The 15,816-nt window shown below is 42.8% G+C and overlaps 1 protein-coding gene across 1 annotated transcript; it reads right to left on the bottom strand.

Annotated features, from left to right (window-relative positions):
* Positions 1-6,450: 6,450 nt before the first annotated feature.
* LOC122938232 (myelin P2 protein-like) lies at positions 6,451-14,685 on the bottom strand. Its single transcript, XM_044293608.1, has 4 exons — positions 14,529-14,685; positions 10,995-11,167; positions 8,826-8,927; positions 6,451-6,686 (listed from the first exon to the last, which is right to left on the bottom strand). Exons 1-4 carry the CDS (start codon positions 14,599-14,601, stop codon positions 6,636-6,638), a joined length of 399 nt encoding a protein of 132 aa, XP_044149543.1. The 5' UTR covers positions 14,602-14,685; the 3' UTR covers positions 6,451-6,635.
* Positions 14,686-15,816: the final 1,131 nt, after the last annotated feature.

Genomic DNA, 15,816 nt, shown 5'->3' with positions numbered 1-15,816 from the left:
CTTATTTTCTGGTCACCACAGTTGAAGAGGATTTCTCTCATCAAACTACACAACAGTATATATATATATACTGCTTGTTCTAAATGTTTGTAGCAGGAAGGGGAAGCGTTACGGAAATGTCACACGTCTTGGGACTCTCTTTGTAGGAAAATGAGATCTGCAGCATCTGGTCATTTCCCTACTTGTTTCAAGTACATTTTTCCTGATCTATAAATTAAGGACAATGAGCCTTTGTGACACTCAAGTGCCTCAGTGTTCCCCTTACACTTAAGAATATCGAAATATCTATGCCAGGAAGGTAAAAACAGGAAAGGAATTTGTTATCTATACTCCCCACTCACTGTTAAAATGGTGAGGAGCTACTTTCTTGCATTTTACACGAACATATAGCTGTTTAATCACAGTACTGGATATATGCCATACAGCTATAGAGGAACCGTATGGTCCCATAGTCTTACTTTGTATGTCCACTCAGTCATTATATGCAGCGATCACAACGATGTATGACCAGTCATGGCTGCAGCAAAGTAAATAAAGGCCAGTAGGAACCACAGGAGCATTGGGCATGAAACATGTCCATCAAGTTCAACCAAGGGATGGAAGATGATGTGGATGAGGTAAAGAAATGTGGAAACCAGAATTTTACACATTTCCATAAGTGTTTATGTTTTTTTGTTCTAAGCCCAATTTGTTTTAAAGGGAACCTGTCAACTGGATTTTGGGTATAGAGCTGAGGACTAGGTCGCTAGTGATCTTGGTTCAGCTACTGGGTTCAGTCCAGTAGCTGGAAGCAGCAATGCACAAACAGAGGTAGATGGGAGGCAGCAAGCAGATGGAAGCCAGGACAAGCGTGGGTCAATAGCCGAGGATGTCAGATAAGTGAAGGAGTACGAGGAAGCGTAGTAGGATAATACAAGCCACGGCTCGGTACACGGAAGATAACGTCGATTTCACCAGAAGCAGCGAAGAGCAAGATATTGGCAGAGAGCACAATAATCTGGCAATGAAACAGAGCAAGGACATGGCTTTTAAAGGAAGTACATGGGAGGAGCCAGGAGTTCAGAGTTCAGCCAGGAACTGAGAAGCAATGTATCTAGCACATCCGCAATACCCAGTCCCCATAGCTCTGTGTGCTTTTATTGTGTAAAAAAAACGATTTGATACATATGCAAATTAACCTGAGATGAGTCCTGTCCCTGAGATGAGTCACGTACAGGACTCATCTCAGGTTAATTTGCATATGTATCAAATCGTTATTTTTTACACAATAAAAGCACACAGAGCTATGGGGACTGGGTGTTGCGGATTTGCTAGCGGCTATATGATAGAAACTTTTAAATACATAAAGGGAATCAACTCGGTAAAGGAGGAGAACATATTTAAAAGAAGAAAAACTGCTACAAGAGGACACAGTTTTAAATTAGAGGGGCAAAGGTTTAAAAGTAATATCAGGAAGTATTACTTTACTGAGAGAGTAGTGGATGCATGGAATAGCCTTCCTGCAGAAGTGGTAGCTGCAAATACAGTGAAGGAGTTTAAGCATGCATGGGATAGGCATAAGGCTATCCTTCATATAAGATAGGGCCAGGGTCTATTCATAGTATTCAGTATATTGGGCAGACTAGATGGGCCAAATGGTTCTTATCTGCCGACACATTCTATGTTTCTATGTTTCTATCTAGCAACCCATTGTCATGACCATGGTCATGGTCGTGACTCCTGTAACCGCATGCAGTTGCCTGCGGTCTTGGTTTTGTTGTCAATCACAGGTGAGGGCTAAAGTATGTTGCCTCACCTGTGGTTGCCGCTGGCAACATTGTTTATGTGGCAGCAGAGCAGCCTGAGCGGTTCTAGGCAGCTTGCTGCAATCTGCATGCGGTTACACTTGGCAGCGTGTGTTTATATGTGTGCACTTTCCTTGTCTGGTGTGCACGGGGTTTATTGTGTGTATTTCCCTTTTAGTTGCTGTCTTCCCTTCCCTGGTGTTGGAAGGGTTAACTTCCTTCCTAGTGTGTGTGCACTGGGTGTGTCTGATTGTGGGTGTGACTACATGGGCTATAAAGCCTCAGTTTAGACCTGATGTCTGAGGGGGTACTCCAGCCTTGTAGTAAGCTGGAGGCACTCTCCTGGTCCCATATGCCATCTGCCAGTGAGGGCCACCCTTGTGGTCATAAATTGTGATACTATATGTTTATGTGATGTTAAGTTTATGTCTATGTGGTGTCTCGTATTATTGCAGCTATGGTTCTGGGTCCTTGTTTGTTTATGTGTGCTGTGTCCATTTATGTTTGTGTGTGGACATCCAGCACTTGTGTCCAGGGATCCAGTCAGTGTGTCTGTGGCAGGTAGAGGTGAAAGTCTTTTACTCTCCTGCCATATCCATAGTCTGTTTATGGTTACATCCCATTGCAGCTCGGCCAGTTTAGACTCCTGTTTCTCCGCATCCAGGAGGAACAGGTGGTCTACCCAGCTCCTAGTTCAGGGATCGGCGGAGGGTGAGTAGGGATCCGAGGTTCCTGAGCATGGGCCCTCCTACCTTCAAGGTCGGCTCATGCAGCTAGGAGTTAGGGTCGGATTAGGGATGCGTTAGGAGGTGACCTGCTCCCTTATTCTGTTGCCCTGGCCGAGCAGTGACTAACATCTCATGGCATCACACGGCTGAGGGTTTTCCCCATCCGCAGCCGTGACACCCATGTCCTCAGCTCTATACACAAAATCCTGGTGACAGGTTCCCTTTAAGCCGTTTTTGAAGCCATCAACTGTTCCGACTGTGACCACGTCCTGAGGTGACTATTCTACAGATTCACAACTCTTGCAGTAAAGAACCAGCTCCTGAGATGACTGCAGTGTTTGTCTCTCCACCCAGCAGCCAATGCTCCAGTCCCAGGTGCTGGCGGGATCAGGAGTGTATTGTGCGGCAGGTGCACAGTTATTCCAGAGGATACAGGGCATGTAGAGTGCGACATTCTCATGGCCATTTCCATTTGGCTCCATTCACACAACTATGTCCATTGTGGTTTGCGGTCCGCAAAGCAGACACGGTCGTGTCAATGGGGCCTAATGTTGCTATGCCGAGCTTTGGCTGGTAGGTCAATCAGAGACTTGGGACACCGAGCCATTCAGGGACCAAATAGAGGTGTAGCCGGAGGATTTAAGCCAGAACCTGGCACCGATCAGTGCCTGTGATTGCATATTGTGTCCTGGCTCTGTTTGTGCTTCAACATGCTTAACTCTGTCTACTGAAAGTATTAAACTAGCTACTGAAATTACTATTCCACTGAATTTACAGCTCTTATGGTAAAGAACCATCTCCTGAAGCAGACTATTCCAGAGATTTGCAGTTTTTATGGTAAAGAAGCCTTGTCACCTCTGGTGGTCTCAAGACGGAGGCAGTGCCCCCTTTTTAAGGGGATTTTACTTGAAATTGCCTTTCATCCTATTTATTGTACAGGTCATTTATATAGGTTACTCATGTCCCTCTTAGACATCTCTTCTCAAGACATTCTCAAGATTTCTCAAAAACATTTTTTGTAATCTTTCCTCATAACTAAGACCCTCCATGCTCCTTATCAGTTTAGTTGCTCTCCTCTGTACTTTTTTCCAGCTGCAGAGCATCCTTTCTATGGCCTGGTGCCCAGAACTGAAATCCATATTACAGATGAGGCCGTACTGATGCTTACTAAAGTAGTAATATTACATCCCTGCCCCGCGAGTCCATGCCTCGTTTAATAAATGACAATATCCTGCTAGTCTTAGCAAGAGATGATTGACATTGGATGATGTTATCTAGCTTATGATCTGCAGCACACCCAAATCCCTTTCAATAGGCTCAAACACTCTAAAGCCAGCAGTAAAGCGTGTTTCATCACAGACACATCCCTGGTATAGCTGTGTGTCTGATGCCTTTTAAAACCAGACCAGTATTCACATCCATTTTATTACCTTGACATTTCTGTGGCTTTGTACTTTATGCAGCATTTTAATCTTTGGCTTGTATGCAAGCCAGCTAAGGTGTGTTCACAGATTTGTATAAACTGTATATAAATGTAATTAGCTTAGATTAGGCTTAGATATTATGAAACACAGTTATAATATATACAGTATACTGATTGAGCAAAGATGATATGTCTCAAAGCAGTCATCTTATTATCATCTAGATCAGGATTACAATGAAAGGTGACACCTTTATTATACAGCTGGTGGCAGATAACACAGGATCACACCATTGGCAATAAGTGACAATGACAGCTTACCTCCTCCCTATTACCTCTCTGCATATGTCACAGAACGCTCCCACAACACACTTTAATAGAAGCCAATATGTCATTTTCTAACCAAGTTTATCTATGCAACTGTTTAAACTTAAATTCATTTCCCCAGCATAGATATTTATGGCATCTCTGTAAAATCCAAAGACATGAATGAGAAGAGCCGCTCATATGTATGGCCAATGGAGTCAATCTCCCCTCGGATGCAGCAACCAGCGACTATCTCATAGACTGAACAGGGGTCAAGGGATTCCCTCTTTCCAAAGCGTGTGTATCTCAAAGGCGCAGCCCCCACCTATTAGGCATACTGTATATGCAATAAAAAAAACTCTTTTAGCTACTCTCTATTCTCTAACCATTTATCCTCAGTAGCTTAGTTTTCAATAGTCTGCCTCTTTGGGTGCGACCTATGGCCCCGTTCAGCCTTATTTTTCTGCATAGAATTTTGGAACTCCAGTTAAGAAGGACACATACTGTAGACAGGTCTTTTGAAGATGGGGGCACAACTTGTTATGTGCCATAGTGACTCTTTCTTCAGTGTCATGTGTTGTTTGGGTCACGAGTACACTTTTTGATGGATTCTATTTGTGTTCATAGAATAATGTGGTATTTTATAACAGAATAGCAGGACTTGTGTGTCTTTCAATTTGTTCCCCAGTTCTTTTGTGTTTGCTTTTTTTAAACAATGTCAGCTCTATAGACTCCCCACCCAACCTGTGTAAACATCTGTGTTATTGGTGGGTCAATATGTCCTGGGAATGAGATCTCTTCCCAAAAGGTGAATCTGTGTAAATAGTACTGACAAGAAATAGAAATAGCCTTCCTTTTAATCATCTAAAGAGCCAGCCAAGAAGAGAAGAAATACAATGAACCCATATTATTGTGCGTGCGTCCCTCTTTTATGTGTGCTGCATTGTGGCCTGTTGTCAGAGTTGTCATAATCGTATGCTGTTATTACCAGTATAAAGATTTACCTAATCATTACCTAATATACCTGGTTTTATCTATTCCAGGGAAGACTGGCAATGACAACTAATGCTACTTTCACACCTCTGGTGTGAAACTCTGGTATGGCCGTTCCGGTAGGCAAGCGGGGGTTCGGCCAGACACAAACCGCAGCGTGCAGCTTCAGAGGTGTCCATAGCTTTTAAATGGGATTGTCCCAAATTTTTAGAAACAATCCTGGAAATTTGGGCCAGTTTTGGCCCAAAAATAAGCTGGGCATATGTAACTTCCCCATAAGTGTGCATTCCCAACATGGCTCTAGGATAGGGCTCAAAACCTATGGACACCTTTGGGGCAATATTTTTTTGGGATTACATTTTACTCATTTTGGTTGAAAAGTATTTTTTTCATTTGGTCTTTATTAAAAATGTTGAGCCGTTTTTGAGATACAAGGGTTAAAAACATCAGTCTGTTTGCGGAGTATGACTTCTCAGTCCCGTCAGCTGATAGCTCATGTGAAGCCTTATCTTTGATCTACTGCATATTTAAAGAGGACCTTTTAATGCTCCTGAGATGCCTGTTTTAATAGCTTCATGCATTCCCCATTTAATAACAATTCTGGAGCATCTATTCATATGACTCTATGTTGTGCCATTCCTTTATTATTTTAACTAGAAGTTATGAATGCATTGCTAGCAGTCTGCAGTAAGGGTACAGAGGGGTGGTAACAAGTTGGGGGTGTGTACCTGCACAGTCTGACAATGGCAGCACTGATTGGATAGAGTGAGTCTGTGCAGGTACACACCCCCAACTGGTTACCGCCCCTCTGTACTCTTACTGCAGACTGCTAGCTATTCGTATTCAGTACAATGGTGTGCTATGTTACTAGAATAACCATTTGTTCGCCAACATCTGTTGGTCGATTGGATTTTTTTTTTCTCACCCTGATTGGGGAGTAGAAATTGAACATGGGTGTGAACAAAGCCACTCTAGCACATACGCAACCAGTATGATCAATGGGCGTATGATAGGTGGACTGAAGGGCAGTGATATAGATTTTACATTGGGCCCAGTAGGTACAAGTAACACATTGACCCTGATATACTGCAGTAGGGGATTGAACAAATAGATGCAACAATCTCGATAGCAGAGCTCACATTATAGTGGAACTACAAGTCCCATTGTTCCCTGTTACCGCCCATGCACAAACAGACAATAAACCATATCCATCATCAGACAGGTTGTAAGATTAATTTATTTGGGATTCACAGCAGGTTCAGATTAGGTACACTACTGGTCCCATGCAGAATTTAGCACCTATAGTGTTGATCATCGTAGACTGAGATGCAGAGTAGTTTGGGTGAGCAAGGCTCATTGAACTGAGCTGTTTTTCAGTTTCAGTCTGACAGACTGAAGTTAGGCCTACACCTTGTCATACACACGGACACACGTCACGTCTCCCATGGAGCATGTCTGGAAGAGAAAAGGAAGGTGAGTGAAGAGATGTACAGTACACAACCTACACACTAGTATAATAACATAATAATACTAGGCATAATAAAACCTAACTGATTTGGGGGCAGATTATCGGGAACGACCATTCCTGCTCACGCTCTTTGACGACAGTCTGCCGTCTAAATGTGCCGCCAATCACCTGATGAACGAGCGAACAGCTCATTCATTGGGTGATCCTGTTGTTCGTGCTGGCACATGAATCATTTCTGGCTTTCACAACTTTGGTGAATGTGTACATGCTGGCTGTTTCCTTTTTTTTATGTACTGTGGACATATAAGTAGGGCGCGTACAAGGTGTGGCCAGACACACCCTAATGTCATATGCTGAAGGAGCTAATGAACAAAAAGACAATGGGGGAGATTTATCAAACTAGTGTAATGTAGAACTGGCTTAGTTGCCCATAGCAACCAATCAGATTACACCTTTCATTTTTTACAGCCCCTTTGGAAAATAAAAGGAGGAATCTGATTGGTTGCTATGGTCAACTAAGCCAGTTCTACTTTACACCAGTTTGATAAATCTCCCCCCAAAGTGTACATGAGATTTGTCTAATCTCATTCACTTTGCCGCTAGTGTAATGTGATGCGGTCTGCGGGTAGCCTCAGGGTGCTTTCATTTGCAGCAAATTTTGTTGCAGAAATGTCTGCTACAGCTGCATTCATATGAATAGAGCTTGCAGAAATCCAGCTGCTCGCTGCCAGAACAATCCTATTTAAGATGAATTAGGGCTGATTCACACGACCGTGGTTTGGTTCTGCATCCGAGCCGCAATTTTTGCAGCTCGGGCGCCGACCCATTTGCTTCAATGGGGCCGCAAAAGATGTGGACAGTACTCCGTATGCTGTCCGTGTCCGTTGCTACGTTCCGTGGCCCCGCAAAAAATATAAATCGTGTCCTATTCTTGTCCATTTCTATAATGGCCCGTCTGTTCCGTTCCGCAAATTGCGGAAGGCACACGTTTGTGTGAATGAGCCCTTAAACAGATTTTTCAGTTGCAGACATCTCTGCCACAAAATCTGACATTTGTTAAGGCACCCAAAAGTGGTCTAGTGGACTCTTCGTGGGAGATTTATCAAACTGTTGTAAAATAGAACTGGCTTAGTTGCCCATAGCAACCAATCAGGTTCTACCTTTCATTTTCCAAAGGAGCTTTCAAACAATCTGATTGGTTGCTATGGGCAACTAAGCCAGTTCTACTTTATACCAGTATGATAAATCTACCCCATAAAGTCTACAGGGGGTCATTTCCTAAGACCAGCTTTTTACGCTGGTCTTAGATTCCCCCATACACTGCCATTAGATTAGATTTATGACAAGGCGTGCGAGGCGTACCTCAGTGATCATACTATGACCTGTGCTGTGAGCAGAGAGTACCCTATTATTTTTGGGGGGACCTCCGATCCTTGGTAGTTTTTAACTGTTTTTATCCAATGGAATGTTTGATCCAATGAAATATACATATGTTTGAATATTGTGTGTCCTATTTCTGCATGTACTTGTTATCGGGTTTGGCCATCTTTATTTAGGCAAGGCACATCTACGGCACTCTGTGCGTCTGGCTGGAGTCGTTTTTCGGCAACGTATACGCCTGTTTCCACACATAAATGTGAGTAAATTTGCCAAGGTGGGAGTCCTGACCCCTGCATGGGCCCCAACACACCCCTGCGCTGCCCCTGTCCCGTACAAATGTCGAACACGGGGTAAAACCGGCCATGCGACTAAACATTGTCACATGGCTGGACAAAAAAGTGACTTGTGACTTTTCTTTTACCGAATAAAATCGTCCCTTGATAAATGACCCTCTAAAGTGTTTTAATCATCATTTTACACCACATGTTGCTTGGTTTTTTGCTAGTGCCGTGTGATCTACCAGTACATAGTTGGGGTTGTTTTATTTTTTAGGTTTTGCAGGTGAATACCCCATATGATCATATTTTCTTCACAAAACAGTAGAGAGCGATGCTAACAATATTTAACTACAACCGCACTGGAACCCTGAGCACCATGCACAAATGATGCTCAAAGCAGCCCCGAATGAGAAGGATGAAGTGAATTTCATGGTACGGGTACATCAGGGGATGATATTGAGATCTTACCACCACCAGCTGTCCATTCTTCAGTTCCCTTTTGATAGTAGTCTTTTTGCCGTCCCATTCCTGCACCTGCGTTAGTACTCCATCATCGCAGGTTATAATGGTCTGCAGAACAAACAGTATGCAAAGTTACGGCTCATTCCCTACAAGAGATTTGTCTACAGGAGCATATATGACAAATGCAAACCTGGTGTAAAAATAACCCTTCATTATGCCGCTAACCATATTCGTGGTAAACTAACATAGATGACTGATAACCTCTGAAGGTAAATGTAAATGTGGGCGATATCTTATTTCACACTGTTTGACATCTCTGAGGTGGGGACGAGGCTATTGGCCCCAGCACTTTGCCAGTTTAGTGGTGTAAATGACAATTTAAATCTACTCTAGGTAGGGGTTTATCAAAGACTGGCGGAAAACTTCTGTCTTTGACTCCTAATTAAAAAAAAAATTTGTGTCATTTTGTAATGCACATCATGTATCTGCAACAGGGTGCACATATAGGCACCATAGAGCAGCACATGAAGTGCTCGAGGGCATGTTCACACAGGACTTCACGATGGTGGTTTTTGTTCACATCCAAAGTGCTGTCCGCATCTGTATTCCCATTCCGTGGCCCTGCAAAAAAATAAAATAAAGAACATGTCCTATTCTTGTCCATATTACGGACAAGGATAGGAAAGTTCTATAAAGGGCAGAACATTCCTGCAAAATGCGGAATGCATACGGCCTGTATCTGTGTTTTGCGGACCACAAAAACGGCTATGGCTGTGAGCATGAGCCCTCTGGTAAATTTTAGCCGTGTGAACATACCTTAAAGGGGTTATCTGAGAGTATAAAATGCCCCCCCGTATAACGAGCACCCCATATGGAATATACTGACCCTGCCCCCCGCGCCGCAGCGGCGGTGCAGAGACCAGGAGCGGGCGGAGAGCAGGGCAAGTATATTCCATGTGGGGGGCCCAGCATATAGGGGGACATTTTACACTCTCAGATAACCCCTTTAAGGTATGTTCACACGACTAAAATTTACCACTGATTCAGCAGAAGAATTCACATTCAAAACTCACCAACAATTTCCCTATTGACTTTAATGCAAAAAAAAAAATGTACCAGATTTGAAAAAAGGTAACTTTTTTTTTTTTTTTATGCAGATTTGATTGTGAAAATATATTTTCACATTTTATTTAATTCCAACCTCAAATACATTTTCCAAAGAAAATGTACCTCACTTCTGATCCTTCACCCAGACAGCTAGGTTCGGGGAAAAGGTGAACATGCAAGATAAAGCGATCCAGCACTCCAGCGTCTTGATAAAACCCACGGACTTTATTGAAGAAATTAAGTTAATGATTAAGAACTGCAAGGTTCAAAATGCGTAGGGAAGACATGCGTTGTTCTACATGGTGCTGTTTTATTTCTTCAGTAATGCCTGTGATCTTTATCAAGAATCCGGAGTGCTGGATCACTTTATCTTGCATGTTCAACTACATTTTAGAACAGGACCGGACTGCAAGCTTAGGGCGTTGCTGCTCACAACACGACTCATATGATAGGTAATTAAACAAATTATATGTTTTATGCTGATGAGACGCGTCTTTACTGCTTCTGTAACTGATTTTATACACTTGGCATGATACGGTGGACTTGTCTAGACATGTATTAAAATGTCCCCTCACTTGAATTGGTTCTGTGTGCATTTTCCCTTCAGTGTCTGTTTTCTCTGGGCGAAGCTGCTTGAGGTCACATTAAAAAGGTTTTTTTTCCAAAAGAAAAATATTGATGACCTTTCTTCGGGTTAGGTCATCAATATCTGATCGTGGGGGTCTGGCTCTCCGCACCCCCACCTATCAACTGTTTGAAGAGACCACAGCTTTGCGTTGAGTGCCGTGGCCTCCTCAAAGCATACCAAGCACAGCACCATACATTATATAGTGGCTGTGCTTGGTATTGCAGCCTGGGCCATTCACTTGAATTGGACCCCTACAGATTAGATATTGGTAACTTATTGTTATTGAGGATAGGTCCTCAATATTTTACTCTGGAAAACCCCTTTAAGCTAAAAAACAAAAAAAACTCATGCAAAAACTGGACCGTGATGGCGCATTGTGAGCTGTGGAATCAGCTTTGATAAATCTCATCCATGAGCGGTTATCTGAGTGTTCACCTAACCTTTGTCTTCCTGTCATCTGCTGTGGTCTCTTCAAACTCCTCTCCAAGTTTGAACTTCAACTCTGTAGTCTTCAGGCTGCTCTCTGTTTTTATGGAGATCTCATCTCCGTTTTTCGATACGACTACGTTTGGCTTTGCCACGATAGCAGCTTTTCTTGTGGCAAAGCCAACCCCTGTAAAACGAAGAACATGGAATAGATAAGAAATCCTCTAAGTACATGATTGGCTGATACTGTAATATTACTTTCAGTAGTCACTTGCCCATTTTACTAGTCCCGACACAATTTAACCCCTTGTACATCATTTCGTAGCAACTTCTAAATAAGATAACAGAAGGTCAATCTGCAATAATCGATAAATGCATTTGAATAACAACCCAGCAAGCAACATATACGCTTAGTGAGAACTATACTGTACGTCCATGAACAATGAGATTTTGTAAATAATTTTTGTAACTGTTCTCTCAATACAAATCATATTAATTTTCCAGTATGGAAACTTCTTGTGTAAACCACATCTGAGCAGTCTGACAATTCTCCTCGATTTAAAGGGATTTTCCAGGCTCCTGATGATGACCTACCCTCAGGATAGGTCATTAATATCCAATCAATGAGGGTCCATCATCCCGCACCCCCATCGATCAGCTGTTCCCTGTAGCTTCCAGCACTGTGAATGGAACAGGAAGCACAGCTCCATTCAAAGTATAGTGGTCGTGTTGGTAGGGTGGCCAACCAGAATGTTTCTTTTTTCTGGACAACCTATCCCAAAATCATGGACAACCAACACTTTTTTATGGACAAATTGGAAAAGCATAATGAATGACAAAGATTATAAGTCATACATGTCTATAGCTTAATATACTAATGAGAACGCATTATCAACATTTATTATGAGCTGTAAAATGATGATAATTATCACAAAAATAATCTAGTCAAGCACCACCAGCCTGAAAAAAATCATGGACACGTCTATTTTTTTTGTCAGACAAAGGAAAAAAGTCGCCTACTTTTACGGACTGTCCCAAAATTTCTGGATGGTTGGCAACCCCGCCTGTTGGTCGAAACTAAAGATAGTGACTTACTGCACTATTTTTGCCATCAGAAATACCTAAACCCTAATAGAAACCATACAACCCACCCTAAAAGTCAATGAGATCCATCAAAATTCATCAAATATATAGCCCTCATGCACACGACCGTAGTTTCAGTCCGCATTTTTTGTAGATGGGATGCGGACTCATTCATTTCACTCGGGCCCCAAAAGATTTGACCAGCATACCATGTGCTGTCCGTATGCCTGTTCCTCAGCCCCGCAAAAAAATAAAAATAAATAGAACATGTCCTATACATGTGCATTTTGCAGACAAGAATAGGCATTAGAAACATACTGCGGAACCTGCAAAAGGGAAAATGCGGGATGCACACTGCCGGTATCCATGTTGTGTGTATCCGCAGTTTGCGGACTGCAAAGCATGAAGCCTTATTAAGCGGCATGCGTATGCCTTTTGACTATTAGGCCCCTTTCACATGAGCGAGTTCCACGCTCTCGCTGAAGGGTGCTCTCGCTGACACACGCTGCGAGTCCAATGTGTGTAACTCGCTCATCAGAAAGGGGCCTAAATGTCTAAGGAAATCTGCTCCTATATGAAAGTAGTTTCTGATTACCTTAAAGGGGTTGTCTAATTACAAAAACCTCTCTCCTAGGCCTCTTTCACACTAACTTGCGGGCCGTTTTTTGCGTTCCGTATACGGTCTGTATACGGAACCATTCATTTCAATGGTTCCGCATAAAAAAAACGGAATGTACTCCGTATGCATTCCGTTTCTGTATTACGGTTTTTCCGTTCCGTTGAAAGATAGAACATGTCCTATGCGGGCTTATTGCCCGCAAATCGCGTTTCCGTGGCTCAATTTAAGTCAACGGGGCCGCAAAAAAAAACTGAACACATACGGAAATGCATCCGTATGTCTTCCGTATCCATTCCATTTTTGCGGAACCATCTATTGAAAATGTTATGCCCAGCCCAATTTTTTCTATGTAATTACTGTATACTGTATAGGCCATACGGAGAAACGGAACGGAAACAAAAAAAAAACGGAACAACGGATCCGTGAAAAACGGATGGCAAAACACTGAAATAGCCATACGGTAGTGTGAAAGAGGCCTTATCCACAGGATAGGGGATACGTGTCTGATCAGCAGGGGTCTGACCATGCGTGCGCGCTGCTACTCCATCCAAGTCTATGGGGCTGCTGGAGATAGCCAAGCCTTGACAGTCCCATAGTGTTGCATGAAGCAGCGGACACGCCTGTCACCATATAGCCCCAGCCTAATGGCTCATGCACACAAACGTTTTTTTTTTTTTGCGGACCATATGCGGAACCATTCATTTCAATGGGTCCGCAATAAAAATGTAAGTTACTCCGTGTGCATTACGTTTCCATATGTCCATTCCACAAAGGAATCGAACATGTCCTATTATTGTCCGCATTACGGACGAGGATAGGACTGTTCTATTAGGGGTCAGCTTCCGTTCCACAAAATAAGGAATGCACACGGACGTCATCCGTATTTTTTGTGGCCCATAAAGTACATAGAGTTGTGGACAGGACAAACTAACGAGAACGTGGGAAGTATTTGTCCCTATGATCACTCCATTCTCACATAGCTTCAATAATGAGTTACAGTTCTATGAATGATTTTGGAGAACAGATTAGGCTCTGTGCGCGCTGCGTCCATCAGCGGTACACGTTAGGAAGATTTTCATACATACTCTGCATATCTAAAGGCTCCAGCCTATGTCACTGTAAAGGCATACGTCACCCATTGGATCCTATTCTGAGACCCTCTGCATAGAAAAGGGCAGTTTGCTGTTCCTACCCAGTTGCAATAAAGGTACATGGACACATACTGGCCTGACACATACCATGAATATACATCAAACGTACGGCTCGAATGCAACCTGTACTGTTCCTAATTTTATAATTAGCAAATTTTAATGTCCTCTTAAAATTATTCCAAAAACCACATGAAGCTGCTGCACCTTAAGGTTTTTTTTATATATTCCTGAACTAGGTTCTCTGGAAGATGTGCATCCTGTAAATGAAAGAGTTAAAAAAAAAATCCTACAGGGAGTAAAAACCTGTTCCTCCAAGCGGAGTGCTCTTTAATGTGTGCTTTTAACGCTTTCCTCTCCAGAGCGAACAGCTTAGGCTGGGTTCACATCACGTTTTTCCCATCCGTTTAACGTATACAAAAAACCTATTTGGTGCCTCAGACTGATACTATACAGTGGCATCCGTTCACCGTAGAGTTTCATAGAAAAAAAAAAAAAAAAAACGGGTTTTTTTTTTTTTTTTTTTTTTTTTTTTACTGGACTGTGCAGGATACAAGAACTTTTTTTACGTATACGTCAAACGGAGGCATAACAAGTGATGTGAACCCACCCACAGAGGGAGGAAAGTCTGCGCTTGAAGCTGATGCACCTGTATAGCACGACAGGTGATCAAACAATAGTGGAGCATCCTTGCTTACCTAGGCACTGCATGTACTCATCGAAGCCCTTGCTTTCGCACAACTTCCAGGTGCCTACAAACTGGTCCACCATGATGAGCTGTTAGTGGAGAGGCTGCAGTGTTCAGCACAGAGATGTGGAGAGGGAAGCGCTGAGGGAAGTTCTGGATGCCGTGAGCCCTTATAAAGTGGCTGCACTCTGGGCTGGGGACCAGTTCACGGGGAGGACTAAGAGTGACGTCACTGGAGCAGTTCACTACTCCCTCCCCAGGTACTGTCATTGGAAATCCCAGCTCAGCTGTTTTACATTGCTCTGGCCGGATGCCAGAGATGAGATGGCGAAATGTGGCTAAAGGGGATGCTTCCCGTGCAACAACACATGGCTGCAATAGTGATTAGCTCAGCCTGGGCAGAGACGGCTGTTTACTTCATGAGAATTTACCTGCTTGGAACCTGAGGAATATTCCAGCATTCGCTGTCCGGACCAAGAAAGCGTAATCTGCAAAAGTTTTATTAGAACGTTCAGCACTAAGTCCGTTATTTTCTTTGTTAATCCGATAAAGGTTGCGTCTATGCAAATACCACAGAACGGAATTTTATCAATTTTTATGCACAGTCATGAAATTTTAGTTTAAGGGGTTGTCCAGAGGGACAACAGTATTTTTTGAAAGGTCACAGAGTAGGGTAAAAAACGAAAAGAATGGATACATCACTAATTCGCCCGCTGCTCCCATTTCCTATTTTCTGCGCTAGTACCTAGGAACCAAAGCCGAGTTCGGATCCAAGTTTTAAAGTGGTTTTCCACTTTAAAAATCAGCGACCAAAGTTATTTGACAAAGTCCCAAATGACTTCGGGAATAACTTACTTCGGCTCGTTGGAGCCCGTACATTTTAGAGGGATCTCCGAAGTTTTGAACAAAGTGACTTCGGATGTAGCATCTGAAGCCTGCTTCGCTCATCACTAGTTACAACAAGTCATAATGAAGCTGTCTAGTGGCTTTATTGTTACACAAGTTTCTCGGAAACGAATAACTTTAATTATGTTTGGTTTCACACAGTCAGGGTTTGGTCAGTGTTTGATCAGTGATTTCCATCAGGGCAAAACCAGCAGTGGAGGTTACACAGGTATAAAGTATAATGGAAAGATCTGCACCTGTTCTGTGTTTAGAGCCACAGCTGGTTTTGGCTCACAATAACTGATAGAAATCACTGATCAAACACTGACTGTGTGAAGTCGGCCTTAGAACAGGATTGGTCATGTGAGGGATGAACTCCGTTCCAATACTTACTGCATATTAACTGCTGATTA

The sequence above is a fragment of the Bufo gargarizans genome, chromosome 5, assembly GCF_014858855.1.
Source record: "Bufo gargarizans isolate SCDJY-AF-19 chromosome 5, ASM1485885v1, whole genome shotgun sequence".
In the NCBI taxonomy this organism is placed as follows: Eukaryota; Metazoa; Chordata; class Amphibia; order Anura; family Bufonidae; genus Bufo; species Bufo gargarizans.
Note: the sequence above shows the minus strand (reverse complement) of the source record. Positions and strands in the feature narration are given on the sequence as shown.